Raw genomic sequence first — 16987 nt, 5'->3', positions numbered from 1 at the left:
ATTCACATGAAGCACTCTGATGTACGAGTGTGAATCATTACTAGAAGTGCTTTCGTAAGGAGAACGTACCGTCGTGCTCAAGGATCGTACCGTCGTGCTCAAGGATCGTACCGTCGTGCTCAAGGGTTGTACCGTCGTGCTCAAGGATCGTACCGTCGTGCTCAAGGATCGTACCGTCGTGCTCAAGGATCGTACCGTCGTGCTCAAGGGTCGTACCGACGTGCTCAAGGGTCATACCGACGTGCTCAAGGATCGTACCGTCGTGCTCAAGGGTCGTACCGTCGTGCTCAAGGATCGTACCGTCGTGCTCAAGGGTTGTACCGTAGTGCTCAAGGATCGTATTGTCGTGCTCAAAGACCGTACCGTCGTGCTCAAGGATCGTACCGTCGTGCTCAAGGATCGTACCGTCGTGCTCAAAGACCGTACCGTCGTGCTCAAAGACCGTACCGTCGTGCTCAAGGGTCGTACCGTCGTCCTTAGTGTGCCAATTTCTGGTCGTGTTAATCACCATCTGGCATTTTAATTACACCTCGGTGCGTTAGTACTCTTGGGCATGCTAATTACCCGTGGTCGTTATAATTACCCTCGTGGGCATTCTAATCACCCGTGGCAGTTTTGATTTTCCTTAGAGATTCTGGTTACCAAGGCGTGCTAATCACCCATGGGTGTGCTAATTACCCCCGAAGGCATGCTAATTACTTCTAGGGGTCTGTTAGGTACCTTTACGTATGCTAATTATACCTGGGCGTGCTTGTTGCCCTTTGGCCTGCTAATTACCCTTGTGGTGCTAATTACATTTGAGTGTGCTTTTACTCCTGGGCATATTAATTAAACACTAGGCGTTCTAATTACCCCTTGGATGGCTAATTATTTCTTGGCTTGCTGATTATCCCTGGGTGTTCTGATTTCCTTGGTATTAATTACCCTTAGACATGTTAATTACCCTTAGAGCCTTGCTAATTTTCCTCTGGACGTTCTAATTACCCCCATGGAGTTATTGGTTACCCCTCTGCATGCTGCTTACCCCTCTGTGCCTGCTAATTATCTCCCTGGGCTTATTAGTTACTTATTAGCTCGCTAATTACCCTTGGCCCAGCTAAACACCCATTAGCGTGCCGATCAACCCTGGCCGTGTTGATTATACCAGCGCGTGCCGCTTACTCTTGGGCTCGCTAATTAGACTCCTCTCTCTCTCTCTCTCTCTCTCTCTCTCTCTCTCTCTCTCTCTCTCTCTCTCTCTCTCTCTCTCTCTCTGTCTCCCGTCCGCCACAATGATCACCCGCTCTGAATATTTCACCCCATTCAAAGATCGTATATATATATATCTCTCTCCGAGCGCTCAAGTGGTGTCAAGAGGATATAAGCTAATATATATTCATTCTCCAGTGGGGAATGAATAACACTTGTCATAATCAGATCTCCCCTCTCTCCCACCCACCGTGGTCTCTCTCTCTCTCTCTCTCTCTCTCTCTCTCTCTCTCTCTCTCTCTCTCTCTCTCTCTCTCTCTCTCTCTCTCGACTGGACAGATCCTTTCCGCCTGTGTTAGGGAACACCACACACACACACACACACATACTCACACACACACACACACACACACACACACACACACACACACACACACACACACACTCATATCGTCCCCCACCAAAACACTCGCCAGACTTAATCACGAAATCCCTTTTAATGGGGTTCTTCCGAGAGGACCTTTCCTTCTCTTCCTCCTCCTCCTCAAGACGCGGTCGACCCTGAACACATTCTCCCCCGCACACCCCCGAGCGATTCACCTCTTCCCCACACCCATCCCACCCCCTTCCCAACAACCCCAGACTCATCCTCAGGAGTGGGGGGTTGAGTCGTCGTTTGTGGAACGGCTTTTGCAGGGGGATCATTGTAAGATCTCATTGCTGGACCCCAGCGAGTGGAATGGCAGGGTGGAAGAGGTGGGTGGGTAGGGTGGAGGTGGGGCTTTTGTAGTGTGTGTGTGTGTGTGTGTGTGTGTGTGTGTGTGTGTGTGTGTGTGTGGTTCTGAACACACGCCTAGACACAGTGTCACACCCCCCAACCCTCTTTCATAAACAGATCCCCTCCAGCTTATTTCCTGTCGACGTAAATCTGGGTATCGAGTCCTTCCTTCATGTGTCCCATCATCATGTACTCGGATCGAATCCCCCTCCTCCTGATCACTACCTCGCATGTATCAGCCCTCAACTTCGGAGTTTGTCTGGGTTCCCCCTTGTAGAGGTGATGCCGTCTACGTCCAGCTTCACTTCCCTACGCGATCTAAACCATCATCCGCTAATACATTCAGGAGGCCAGTCCTTCTGGTGGGTCGTTTACATAGATCGTAAAGAGTAAGAGTCGCAGGGTCGAGCCCCCTCCCAGTGTGTGTGTGTGTGTGTGTGTGTGTGTGGGTGGGTGTGTGGGTGTGGCCACAGCCCAAGGGATCGCCGTAAGCACACATCAGCCGAGTCGTAAAAAGGACTTCTCGCGGGACGCAGGTCAAGTTACGAGCGTGAATAATGTATTAGTACCAGAGAGGGGGAGAAAAAAGAAATGTATATTGGTTGTTCATATGAGAAGTACGTGTGTGTGTGTGTCTGTCTCTCTGTCTGTCTGTCTGTCAGTCTGTCTGTGTCTGTCTGTGTCATTCATATCACAGTGGTTATCGCTCTAGACTTACTATGCAGTACAAAGACATTTAAACAGCAGCAAAGCAGTGGATCCTTTCGAGGCTTCTTTGTCACAGTGGAAGATATGAGCAACTCACAGACGAGTGTGGTAAATGTTTAGAAAAGCGTATAGACACACTGGCGTATCTAGAGTATGGCAGGTTGGGCCAGGTGCCCTGGGCGCCACTTGAAAGGGGGGCGCCACTCAACTGGTTTGTTTTTTGACGTTATCCGATTGACATCTTTGCCGTTTTGGTTTCGTGAGATCAAAAAGAAACTCGCCTACTTTTCAACTATAGGAATATTTTGCTGCTATCAGTTGCATTACCGCTTCTAAGTTACAATTTTGATCAAAATAAGTCTTTTAAGAGTTTAAATAGATTTTAGTTTGGCCTAAATCTTCAACATTTCATAATTACACTGTATATATTTCTATGTACATCCACTGTATGTACATTTTAAGTCAAGCCAGGGGCGTCTGTAATCACCCGTGGTATGCAAATGTCGCGTTAACGTTATTGATTCCGCAAGTTATTAAGGATAATTGGGCGCGCGCGACATGATAATCACCTGATTATATCAGCGTTGTGAAGTTCGTCACTAATGGGCATCATATTGTGTCCCCTGCCAAAGCTGTTGATTAAATCTCGCTGTTAATGAGGCAATTACCGCCGGACGCCAGTTGATAATCACTGTTGTTAACGAGAGCGTTTCACGGGAGATACTTTAAGATAATAACAAAGATACCACAGGTGACACAGGGCCGCCCTTATCATCTGTTTTCCCCAGGAGGGAAGGAGGGATGGTTAGTTATCTCAACTGTATTGATGAGTCGCAGTGGTTGGATAGTTCTCGTCTTCGTTACTGTCGGCGTTCGACGCGACCCTGGAGCTAAAAGTGGAAGGCTGAAGTCGTAGGAATCCGTGCTTATACGAACGGGGTGAAGCGCGCGCGCGCGCTCGTGTGTGTGTGTGTGTGTGTGTGTGTGTGTGTGTGTGTGTGTGTGATGGCCGTGAATGTGTGAGAGCGTGTGATGGCTGTGGAATGTGAATCAGCTGCTGTTTGCAGATGACGCTGCTCTGGTGGCAGGTTCCAGACAAAAAAAGTTCAGATGACCGTTTTGGAGAGAGAGAGAGAGAGAGAGAGAGAGAGAGAGAGAGAGAGAGAGAGAGAGAGTTGAAGGAGGAGGTTGAGAGTGGACGCGGTTCACTCTGGAGCAGACTGTGTATCGTGGCTGACTATGGTAGGCTTGTAGACTGTCGACTGGCTTCGATGCGTTGGGCGTGACAAATACGGAGTGGTTGTGCGCAAGTGAGACCATTGTTCGTTTTCTTTCAATAGTATCTCGTTGAGTGGGAAAGGCAAATCATACTGTTATCATATAACCCCTAGGATTCCTTATCCAGTGGCCCCCTGCACCTCCAAGGCTGCGCTACACTCAGTAGCAGGGACAGTAGGGATCCCTTGAAGCGAAAGGTCTTTGATGAGACTGTATTCTGTGCTCTCGTCCACTGACGATGATACAGCTCGCCAAGCAGGCGGAGACCACTGAAGAAAAGAGACAAATCTCCACTGACACCCTCCACACGTTGTCACTGGAGAAGGATTTGGATGGATTCCGATCGAAGCGTTGAGGCAACCCGAGGAGGTGGTACCCTGCACGAACTCCCCATCTGTTTAGAAAAGAGAAATTAGACAACTTTGAAAATGTAGAATGAATCTGATCAAAAAATATCTTGTTATCTGGTCATTTCAACAGAATCCATTTACAAGATGAACTACAATCTCATGTTTACCAAATGGCGTCCTAGCTACGTCTCTCCGTTGTATATCAACTGACTGGTATATTTCTCTCTTGTGTCTCCCCTGATGATGTGATTATTACATAAAATTGCACTTGGGAACTTATCGTGTTTCATTTTCCTCATGGACTCATAGGAATATATATATATATATATATATATATATATATATATATATATATATATATATATATATTATATATATATATATATATATATATATATATATATATATATATATATATATGTATATATATATATATGTGTGTGTGTGTGTGTTGGTTCTTAGATATATCATCAACTTCAATGTTTTGTCTCGCAGTTCTCATGATAATGATAAAAGTGAAAAATCTTTATAATATTTGCAATTCCTTCCTTTATTTCCTATCCTCTAACATTATTTTTCCCTCAGTTCACTGTTGTACACACATTAAACAGTCATACGTTTCATTATCACATACTTCAACATGACCCCTTCTGTGACTAATGTCTTATAACCAGCGTCTTATCTGTTCCAGACTCCCTCGTGACCTTTGACCTGGCTGACCCACCAGCAGCCATGCTGAGCCCAGGTCACTCGGCCGTCCTCGTCTGTCTGGTGAGTGTGCGTCCACAGCTTTGGCGGCGAGGCGGGCCATGTCCTCCCCCTCACAAACTCTTGTGTTCTGAAGGGGCAAACTTTGTTTCCCCCCCCAACGGAGAAATGGCCGTGAGGGTTGTACTCTGCCCTGCCGGAGGGAGAGAGAGAGAGAGAGAGAGAGAGAGAGAGAGAGAGAGAGAGAGAGAGAGAGAGAGAGAGCACACTTGCTTCTTTTGAAAGTCGGTAAAAGGCAAGTACACGTAACTTTTGGAGCCGCGCGTCTCTTCCCTGGGCAGTATGCTGCCACAAGTAAGTATATATATATATATATATATATATATATATATATATATATATATATATATATATATATATATATATATATGTATGTGGTCACATACAAGCGCTTGTATGTTGCCACATACAACTAAGAGTGTGCTGTCACATGAGATCAGGTGTGTGTTGCCATATATAACCAGTAATATGTTGCCACATAAAACCCGGATCCCTCTCTCTCTCTTCTCCAAGAACGTGAATGTTTATAGCTGGATGTGTGTGTGTGTGTGTGTGTGTGTGTGTGTGTGTGTGTGTGTGTGTGTGTGTTTGGTGGGGGGGGGGGGCGCAAGAAACTCCCCCCGCCTCCCGATGGATGTGATGATGATGATGATGGTCGAGACTTTGGCCACTAGTGTTGTTGGTATGGGGTAACACGTTTGCCTGTAATGGCCTCTTTTCACCCTTCTCTCTCTCTCTCTCTCTCTCTCTCTCTCTCTCTCTCTCTCTCTCTCTCTCTCTCTCTCTCTCTCTCTCTCTCTCTCTCTCTCCTCCCACCTTCGGGCGCGCAGTGTAAGCCGTGGTAACATTATCTACGGAGCGCTTAGAAAGCTTTTAACCCGTCAGGAGCAATATAAGGCGCTTGGGGGGTAAATGTTGGTAAATCTCTTATGTAGATGACCTTCTGTGTGTGTGTGTGTGTGTGTGTGTGTGTGTGTTAGTCTGTGTAATTTCCTATATGTGTAGTGTGGGAGGGAGGGAGTTTTACTCTCGTGTGTATATGTATATGTCTGTGTATGTATATGTATGTATACGTTGAAATGTATACGTATGTATATGTGCGTGTGTGGGCGTTTATACATGTGTATGTGGGTGGGTTGGGCCATTCTTTCGTCTGTTTCCTTGCGGTACCTCGCTAACGCGGGAGACAGCGACAAAGTATAATATATATATATATATATATAGATATATATATATATATATATATATATATATATATATATATATATATATATACCCATTTTATCGACCAACCTCTAGGGTGGATGAACAGCTGGGTTGACTGTGGAACCGACTGCCATAACCAGGGTTCCTTCCCCTTCTTTCATTTTGTATCTCCCGGTCTTTTCTATTTCCTTTCCTCCCTTTCCTCCCATGATCCTTGGTTATTCTGTTCACATCAAGTCCTCTGGTTCTGTCTTTGCATCTTTGGAACTGTTCGCAAAGTATTCACAATCGACGTATCTAATTGACACGAAAGCTCGAACAAAGTGTATGACCACGTCTTCTCTCTTCCACGATAGACAAGTGCTCGACTCCACGTAACCTCTCCCTTCGTCTTAGATCTGGTAGCTTAGCGGCACTGTTGCCCTCCTCTGGACCTTCTCTATTAGTTCTTTTGCTTCTCTTAAGTGCGGTGACCAAACCTGAGAAGCAAATTAGTAGTTTTAATCTAATAAAGGATGGGAGAGTTTGCCAGGTATTTCCTCGTCTGTGTATCTTGAACGCGATTCTAATATTTCACATGATGGTGTTGTTCTGCTTTATCATTGTGGCGTAGGCGTTCGCTTGTGCATTTGCGTGTGTGTGTGTGTGCGTGTGTGTGTGTGTGTGTGTGTGTGTGTGTGTGTGTGTGTGTGTGTGTGTGTATAAGGGAACCATTGGTTCGCGTGTTCTAAGTTAGGCTCAGTGGAGATTGCAGCTTGCTCGCCTCCCTGATGTGGTTCTTGCATGTCGAGAGCATGATGACCCGAAAATCCCGGTCTGTCCACACACGGCGTCGCTCACTATCGGGGGATCATCAGACGTGAGTCACCTCCTCTTGTTATGACTGGGTGAATGTGATGTGTTTGTTTGTGTCTGCCAGACCGGCGAGAGGAGTTCTTTCTTGGTCAGGAGGACGAGTTGTTCGTGAGTCAGGGGGACGAGTTCTTTGTTAGTCAGGGGGACGAGTTGTTCGTGAGTCAGGGGGACGAGTTCTTTGTTAGTCAGAGGGACGAGTTTTTTGTTGGTCAGAGGGACGAGTCGTTCGTGAGTCGGGGGGACGAGTTCTTTGTTGGTCAGGGGGACGAGCTCTTTGTGAGTCAGGGGGACGAGTTCTTTGTTGGTCAGGGGGACGAGCTCTTTGTGAGTCAGGGGGACGAGTTCTTCGTGAGCCAGGGGGACGAGTTCTTTCTTGGTCAGAGGGACGAGTTGTTCGTGAGTCAGGGGGACGAGTTCTTTGTTAGTCAGGGGGACGAGTTCTTTGTTGGTCAGGGGAACGAGTTGTTCGTGAGTCAGGGGGACGAGTTCTTTGTTAGTCAGGGGGACGAGTTCTTTGTTAGTCAGGAGGACGAGTTCTTTGTTGGTCAGAGGGACGAGTTGTTCGTGAGCCAGGGGGACGAGTTCTTTGTGAGTTAGGAGGACGAGTTCTTTGTTAGTCAGGGGGACGAGTTCTTTGTGAGTCAGAGGGACGAGTTGTTCGTGAGCCAGGGGGACGAGTTCTTTGTGAGTTAGGAGGACGAGTTCTTTGTTGGTCAGGGGGACGAGTTCTTTGTTAGTCGGGGTCGGGGGGGGGGGGGGGGGGGTAAGTTCTTTGTAAATCACAGTGCCGAGTTCTTTCCAATCAGAATGAATCTATTTGAAAATGAGAACGTGCTAATTGTAAACCAGACAGAACACGTCTGTCAGCCAGTGTATGAAAGCTGCTGGTTTACGTAAAGATGAAATCAGAGGTTGTGTGAATCTGAACGAAGATGATAACAGTTTCTTCGTAATTCTGTTTAGCCAATTCCATGTAAAACAGAGTAGATCACTCGTCTGTAAATTCCATGTAAAACAGAGTAGATCACTCGTCTGTAAATTCCATGTAAAACAGAGTAGATCACTCGTCTGTAAATTCCATGTAAAACAGAGTACATCACTCGTCTGTAAATTCCATGTAAAACAGAGTAGACCACTCGTCTGTAAATCAAAATGAGGCGCTCTTTGTCGGCCAGGAATGGAATGCCTCGCGAATGATGAATGCTAAGCTGTGTGGCTGTCCAATTTGATGAGTAAATGTAAATGATTTTTTTTCGGTAGATTTACACTCGTGTAAATTGGAGAATATTTATGTGGAGTTTGTTTTGGGGGGTTAGTTATCATCGAAGACATTACCATCACCGGTAACCAGGTGTATCCGGCTCCTCTCCGGCTTTTGAGTTAATCCGGCCTTAAGACGACGCATTTAGATTCCTAGTTCATACACCCCCGGGTCGTAGATATGTAAATTGAAAAAAACTTAATTAAGTGGATAAAAAAAAAAGAGAACAGAAAACGAGACGTAAACTAGAAATTACAAGCGGTTTTAATCCCTCGAAAACGGCGGTAGGAACCCTCAGGGGATAATGGACTGGGTCTTAAAGGAGTCGAGCGAAAGGCTAGGGTGAGTAAGAGTCAGGTCCAAAGGCCCAAAGGCTTGATCAACATTCCCAGGAGTCGAGCTGTCGTGTTCAAGGACATTACCGTACCGTCGCGCTCCAGGATCATGTCGTCGTGTCCAAGGATCGTACCGTCTTACCCAGGGATCGTACTCAAAGGTCGTATCGTACTGTCGTACCCATGGATCGTACGCCATCGTACTCCAGGAATACTGAAGCCACGGTCAAGAGCTCTCTCTCTCTCTCTCTCTCTCTCTCTCTCTCTCTCTCTCTCTCTCTCTCTCTCTCTCTCTCTCTCTCTCTCTCTCTCTCTCAAGGTCATGCAATCGCTCCTCTTTAGATGACTTGCTCTCTGAATAGCGTCTTTTTCAATGACCCCAGGCGCGAAGGTGGGGTTAACCCACCACCTCTGCAAGAAAGCAATTAAATGCAGTCTGATTGGCCATGGCGGGGAGAGAGAGAGAGAGAGAGAGAGAGAGAGAGAGAGAGAGAGAGAGAGAGAGAGAGAGAGAGAGAGAGAGAGAGAGAGACGTGTGGGAAGGGTGGCGTAAAGTCTGTGGGATTTGTCCCACCACGTTTCACTTCCCCGTCTCTCTCTCTCTCTCTCTCTCTCTCTCTCTCTCTCTCTCTCTCTCTCTCTCTCTCTCACACACACACACACACACACACACACACACACACACACACACACACACACACACACACACCCTCCCGCCCTCACGCACGCTCCAGTGAGAGAAGTTAATCGGGAGAGAGAGAAAGTAGGGTGAAGTTGACCGGGAATAGAATTGGTTTTACGGTTCCGTGTTTTGGTGGATTTTCTGCCCTCGTGATACACACACACACACACACACACACACACACACACACACACACACACACACACACACACACACACATGCTTGCACACACATATGCACGCACACAGATACACGCACACACATACACACACGTACACACACACACACACACACACACACACACACACACAAGATTCTTTTAAATCTCGGTTGTTCTTCGTTCATTTCCGTCTCGTATCTTTTCCCTTTATTCCTGTTCTCGTGCTGCTTAGAGAGAGAGAGAGAGAGAGAGAGAGAGAGAGAGAGAGAGAGAGAGAGAGAGAGAGAGAGAGAGAGAGTTAATGATATGGCCTTGATCAGGACCTCAGCTGCCCGTGCCGTCTCAGCTAACATAAAAAAAAAAAAAAAAACTTGTGTCTTTCGGTGATATGATACTGTGGTCCTCAATGAATCAAGAGGTGAGGTATATATATATGAGCAGCGTGCTACCACCACCCACCACCCACACCACAATGGATTCTCCTCCTCCTCCGAAGGCACACAGAAAGCTCCAGAGGAGGAGGGTGGTGTGTGGTAGTGTGGTAGATTCTCCCACCAACACCCTTCACCACAACCCACCGGCCATCTCAACAATTAAGTGTAATATTCAGCCTAATGAACGGCCCATAATTCCGCCCAAATGCGAGGGGTGGCGGAGATGTTAGGGGAAATTGACCTTCTCCAAGGGAGTCGATTAGGGTGGTTGGCTTGATGGTGCAAGAAGGGGGGAGGAGGAGGAGGAGGAGAGGGGGTATAATAGAGAGGGGTTAAGAGAACAGAGAGAGAGAGAGAGAGAGAGAGAGAGAGAGAGAGAGAGAGAGGGAGGGAGGGAGGGAGAGAGAGAGAGAGAGAGAGGAAAGATAAAAGGAATAGTAAGGGGGGTTGGTTGGTTGGTTGGTTAGGGAACGTTGAAGAGGAAAAGATAAAAGATGGTCGAAACTAAACTTGGGGTGAGATCATGGAGGAGGGACGGAGGGCAAGTGTCTGCACGTAAAAGATTACTTACGTGTATAACTGAATCGCAAACCGACGTCGTACACTGATGTAATTTGACGTCTTCATTAACCCCCAGCCGTCGTTTTTTTCATTACATACGACACCAAATCTCGATCGACTCGTGGTAGTTAAGAGAAAAAAGTAAATGCTGACATGATTTCTTCTTTGCTGAATATAAGGAAGGAGAAATTGTATGAGGGTGCGTCTGCCGCCCCCCCAGTGTGCGTACGTAATTACCCGTTTGTAATTGTCTGTTCGTACGGTACAGGGAGGGAGCTGTACACTCGGAGGGCCCCATCCCTTGTGCGTGTGTGTGTGTGTGTGTGTGTGTGTGTGTGTGTGTGGTATTAGCCATTTTCGTCCAGTGATTAGGTTTAAGGGTAAAGATGTTTAAGACTGTTTTAGATAAAAGTACTGCCTTCTGTTTGGACAAAGATGTGTATGTTTGAAGGTATAGTACTCCCGACGGTGTTGTATGGATGTGAGGCTTGGACGTTGGATGCGAAAGACCAGAAGAGGGCGGAGGACGTGTTTGGAAATTGGAATTCTCGAAGTGGGGGCTGTTGATCGTGTAAGGGACTACGGTAGAAGAGTGAGGTGGGATAGAAAGCGCAGTCTGAATGAGAGAGAGAGAGAGAGAGAGAGAGAGAGAGAGAGAGAGAGAGAGAGAGATGACCGGGTTGTGCCGAAATGTTTTTGAAATGTAGAGAGAATGAGTGAAGAAAGATCACCGAAGAGGATCTCCGAGGCGGATGTGGAGGGAATAAGATGGAGGTAGTGATCCAGAGGGACGTGGAAGGATGGAGTGTAGTGAAAGAGGCTTTGAGGAACCGGAAGCCTAACCATTCAGGAGGCTGTGAAGCGTGCATGTGATGAAGCGTAGTGGAGCGATGTGCTATACAGGGGACGACGTGCTGTCAGTGGGCTGGACCAAGGCATATGAAACAGTCAAGGGAAACCATGTAACTGATGTGTTGGGGCTCGGCTGTGGATAATACGCTTAGGTTTCCATACATAATACATGAGAGTTAAAGAGTGGACGTATTCAAATGAGACCCTTTTTTTCTTTCTTTTTTTCGTCTGTTCCTCGGGTTACCTCGCTAGAACATGAGACAGAGAACAAACAACAAAGAAAAATGGAACCTCATTGCAGAGTATTTTGTCCATTACTTTAGGTCCACACATCATAGCGCCGGTGGGTGAATTGTGTGAGAGAGTAGCGCTGAAGTAGTCACGTCAAGATCTATTTGTGGAGACCATGAGTGGCGGGTAAGGTCATGTACGTAACTCACAGCGTACCGACCCTCGCTATCAGATAGCAACCTTCTCGTCCAGTGCACCCGGAGGAACGTACAGCAACCCTTCGTGTACACTACACCCCAGTAAATGTACAGCAACCTTGTACCGTACACACACACACACACACACACACACACACACACACACACACACACACACACACACCCTCGTGAACGTACAATGTGTCATGTTGGATGACGCTGGCTGGTAGCAGCCTTACCTGTACGAAGATATGTACACCTCACCCCAGCTGGGGTTAACTGGTGGACGAGAGAAGTCCATTCGGTGACAACCAACCTCACCTCACCTCACCTCACCTCACCTCACCTCACCTCACCTCCTGTGGTGATAACAAAACTTGGCCTCGCCTCCCCCGGGGGGGACATCAAAAGTTGGGATTAGTTTTTTAATTACCCTTTACAGCGTTTACCTCGGTATATACGTAAGCGCTATTGCAATAAACTGTCAACTATATTAAAGTTGAAGACATAATTTCTCCTCCTTCCTCCCCCTCCCACACACACACACACACACACACCACACACACACACACACACAGGGGGAAAGAGAGAGACATGATATGTGGGTTATGCCGAGACCTGTGGCTTCGGCAGACGCTGTTAATTTGGTCCTTCCAGCTTTCACGTCACCTCCCGAACCCACAAGAAGGATAAGTCATTTTCTGTAATGAAATCTTGAGAGATGATATATATATATATATATATATATATATATATATATATATATATATATATATATATATATATATATATATATATATATATATATTATCCCTGGGGATACGGGAGAAAGAATACTTCCCACGTATTCCCTGCGTGTCGTAGAAGGCGACTAAAAGGGAAGGGAGCGGGGGCAGAAAATCCTCCCCTCCCATTTTTATTTTCAAAAAAGGGAACAGAGAAGGGGGCCAAGTGATGATATATATATATATATATATATATATATATATATATATATATATATATATATATATATATATATTTTTTTTTTTTTTTTTTTTTTTTTTCATACTATTCGCTATTTCCCGCGATAGCGAGGTAGCGTTAAGAACAGAGGACTGGGCCTTTGAGGGAATATCCTCACCTGGACCTCTTCTCTGTTCCTTCTTTTGGAAAATTAAAAAAAAAAAAAAACGAGAAGGGAGGATTTCCAGCCCCCCGCTCCCTTCCCTTTTAGTCGCCTTCTACGACACGCAGGGAATACGTGGGAGGTATTCTTTCTCCCCTATCCCCATATATATATATATATATATATATATATATATATATATATTGGAAAGGATCACAATTTTCCCCCTCAGTATAGAGAAGTGCTTGCATATCTCTGGTGGATCTTTCTTCGTCCTTTCCCTCTTAGCCACGGCGGAATCAAGGGCCATCCTCATCATCAACTCTCGCGCATCGCATCCCTTCAGCTTCCATTTTCTGTCTGTACACACACACACACACACACACACACACACACACACACACACACACACACACACACACACACATTGTTATTTGCGGATATCGTTTCAGCCACTGAGGCCTGGACCAGCAGCTCGCACACGGCTGGTGCCTCCCATAGTTTCAGTGTGGAGACCAGCCACACGAAGATGGACCGTTACGATACCTCCTCCCTTCGGAGAGCGAAGGGCGTGGGGTTCTCTGCATTCTTCTGTCTCCCCGCTCGTCCTGTGATTGAAAGACAGATCTAAAAAAGAAGCCTTCAGGAGCTTCTAATTCATCTCTTCTTTCTTATTTCATTCGACTGATTTCATTCAAGCCTGATTTCAAGCCTGATTCAACTGATTTCATTCAAGCCTGATTTCAAGCCTGATTCAACTGATTTCATTCAAGCCTGATTTCAAGCCTGATTCAACTGATTTCATTCAAGCCTGAAGTATATCTTGCCTTTTATCTGCCTGGTGTCGGCAGAGCCATTCACAAATGGCTTTCAAAAGTCATTTGATTCATTTCTGCCCTGATATGCAGCTTTAGGTCTGAAATGAGTGTGTTTTCCCCCCCACGTCTGCCATCCGAGCTGAACAATATTAGAGTTTCATTAAAAGAAGAGAAAAAAAAACGAACATTGAGCTTAGCTTTGTTCTCCCCCGGCAAAAATGATGATATTTGTTTTCCATGAAAACAGAGCAACAGCTGTATAGATAAACACACACACACACACACACACACACAAATCCCTATATTTCTCTAACTTTTTCTCGCACAGTTTCTCCAAAGCAAACACCCGATCTACATATCCTCAACCACACTCGAAACCTCATTCTTCCTACTTACTTTGATGCCCTGTGCATGCTACCACTACCCTCTCATTTACTACTCTCCCATGCAGCGTACCAGAAACACCCAAGTTGCATCTGTATGTAATTAGAAAAAAAATCTATTCTGCTCCTTCGTCTTTATACAGTGGCTCTATGATATCCTGTGCGTGCCACTACCCTCGCATTCACTACTTTCCCATACACCTTACCAGGAACACCCAAATTCTGTCTCTTTGTAACTAAAAAAAAAAAAAGAAATCTATTCTGCTCCTTCGTCATTATACAGTGGCTCTAGAACGACACTGCCAGTCGTGAGGCACCTCACCTTGATCCATGGGCGCTTAAGAAGCCCGGCCACACACACATCCACTGGGAGGGAACTGCAAGTCAGGCGAGGTGATTGTGTGCATGTATGGATGTCCTTGAAGACCTGGGATGGGGGGGAGAGAGAGAGAGAGAGAGAGAGAGAGAGAGAGAGAGAGAGAGAGAGAGAGAGAGAGTGAGTGAGTGAGTGCGTTGCAGGGATAACTGCCAAAGCAGAAGTGTTCCTCGGTCTCAGTGCCGATCTTGCATCCTGTGCAAGGGCGGGCTGGCGGTCCGTCCCGTGTGGTGTTGAATCGGTGTTTGCAACGGTTGAGGTAGAAGGACGGAACAGGTTACGAAGGGAACAAGATGGGAGTTGTTCAGTCTATGGCGAAGAAAACGAAGCTCTCGATGGAAAAAAAAGGTCAGTCCGGGGAAAAGTCGACGGATCGGTGCACTGTTAAAAGATTAGAGAGAGAGAGAGAGAGAGAGAGAGAGAGAGAGAGAGAGAGAGAGAGAGAGAGAGAGAGACCAGAGTTACAAAGGCCTGTCGCTTTCCAATAACGGACTTTTATGTTGATGTTTACAGAACCACTTCCCCCCTCCCCTCTTTTTTAGGGGTGTAGGCGTAAGGGGAGAGGTAAGGAGGTGGGGGGAAAAAAAAAAGAAAGATAAAGTTGTCGGATCACGCGAGCTTAAATGACTATATATTGTCATCCACCATATAGCTATGCTTGCCTCTCCCCTTGTATCTAGGGAGGTATCTGTGTGTATCTACAGAGGGATCTACGTCCACCGTCCGTCTCTCTCTCTCTCTCTCTCTCTCTCTCTCTCACACACACACACACACACACACACACACACGAGAGAGAGAGAGAGAGAGAGAGAGAGAGAGAGAGAGAGAGAGACCTCCATGGTGGTGTTGTGGTTATAGCGTTGCTGACCGTGACGCATTCAGGAGCGCATAGGTTTGAATCCTGGTTGCTGCAGTCGGTCCACAGTCAACCCAGCTGATCATCTTTCCGTAGGGGATGGTCGATAAACTGGATAACTGGCTTAGGCCAGGATATATATATATATATATATATATATATATATATATATATATATATATATCTTTTTCTTTCTTTCTTTTAAACTATTCGCCATTTCCCGCGTTAGCGAGGTAGCGTTAGGAACAGAGGACTGGGCCTTTTTTGGAATATCCTCACCTGGCCCCCTCTGTTCCTTCTTTTGGAAAATTAAAAAAAAAAAAAAAACGAGAGGGGAGGATTTCCAGACCCCCGCTCCCTCCCCTTTTAGTCGCCTTCTACGACACGCAAGGAATACGTGGGAAGTATTCTTAATCCCCTATCCCCAGGGATAATATATATATATATATATATATATATGGAGAATTTGCTTATATTTTTCCCATTAACTGGTTCTTTAGCGCACCGAATTGGGCTTTAGGGTAAGGATTACCGGGGTGGGTGGTGGGGATGGGACAGGGAGGGGATGAGCCTGGCACTGGAGATGAGGGAACCCCTCCTCGTCTCGGGAGGTTGTGCGGGGCGCCAGGAGGTGTAGGAAGGAGAGGCCGGAGGTTGCCGAGGAGGAGGCTTGTGGATTGACTGGAGATGCGACCAGAGACGTGCGGCTGGAGATGGAAGGGAGGATAAGGCTTGGGTGTGTTTTAGAGGATGCTTGGAGGAGGGATGAGGAAGAGGAGGAGGAGGTGGTGGTCCGGTTGTGTTCCTGGGCGTCGTAGGAGGAAGCTTGGCTCTGCCTCCTACCCCTCGGCTTTGGCTCAGGGAGCAGGAAGAGGAGGAACTAGGGTGCTTTGCTGAGGGAGGAGAGGGAGTTGAGAAGGCCGTGTGTGTGTGTGTGTGTGTGTGTGTGTGTGTGTGTGTGTGTGTGTGTGTGTGTGTGTGTGTGTGTGTGAGGCTAGGGTGTCGCCTGGGGTACACAACGGGCAGGTAATCCTCGTCACCTTGATTGCTCTTGCCTTTGATTGCGACAGCAAGATTTTTCCTCTCCTGCCATTTCTCTCCATATTTTTCCTCCCCCCTTTCCTCGGCGTTGTGTGTGTTCTGTCCCTGATTTTGTTTGGCGAGCGGCGACTCTTCTCCCGCCCGTTGTTCGTGCCGACAATTGGCCTTGTGTGGCTTGCTTTCCCGGTCGCGCGCAGAACCCTTGATCACGGCGGTACGATCCCTGAGCAGAGACGACCCCCAAAGGGCACGATGGATTTGGCCGCCCGACCTGTCGTCGCTTCCATGGTCGCACCGCCGGCCGTCAAGGGTCGTGCCCTCGTGTTGTTAGGGGGAGCTTTTCAAGAATGATTGGCCCTCGGGTCGTGCCTTCAGGGTCGTGCCTTCGTGTTCTAGGGGGGGAAGCTTTTCAAGAATGATTGGCCCAATGATCTGTGCTTGGTTCCAAGGACTTGAGAAAGACTTGTGATAAGAGGGGTTGATCCGTAGTTATGACCCTGAGCAGCTACTGCTGGGGTATTGAGGCCACTTCTTCGTCGTGGGGTCTCGAAGCCATATCCA

General features: G+C 46.9%; 1 protein-coding gene across 1 annotated transcript in view; it reads left to right on the top strand.

Moving 5' to 3' along the window:
- The first annotated feature begins 4995 nt into the window (after nt 1-4995).
- Nucleotides 4996-16987, top strand: part of LOC139764593 (uncharacterized) — a 190073-nt gene continuing 178081 nt past the window's right edge. The window contains exon 1 of the mRNA XM_071691431.1: nt 4996-5073. Coding sequence (XP_071547532.1) covers nt 5035-5073 — 39 coding nt within the window. The 5' untranslated portion in view covers nt 4996-5034. The remainder of the gene's footprint in view (nt 5074-16987) is intronic.

This window comes from Panulirus ornatus, chromosome 50 (genome assembly GCF_036320965.1).
Source record: "Panulirus ornatus isolate Po-2019 chromosome 50, ASM3632096v1, whole genome shotgun sequence".
Taxonomy (NCBI): Eukaryota; Metazoa; Arthropoda; class Malacostraca; order Decapoda; family Palinuridae; genus Panulirus; species Panulirus ornatus.
The sequence above is the reverse complement of the archived record's forward strand: the minus strand, read 5'-3'. Positions and strand labels throughout refer to the sequence as shown.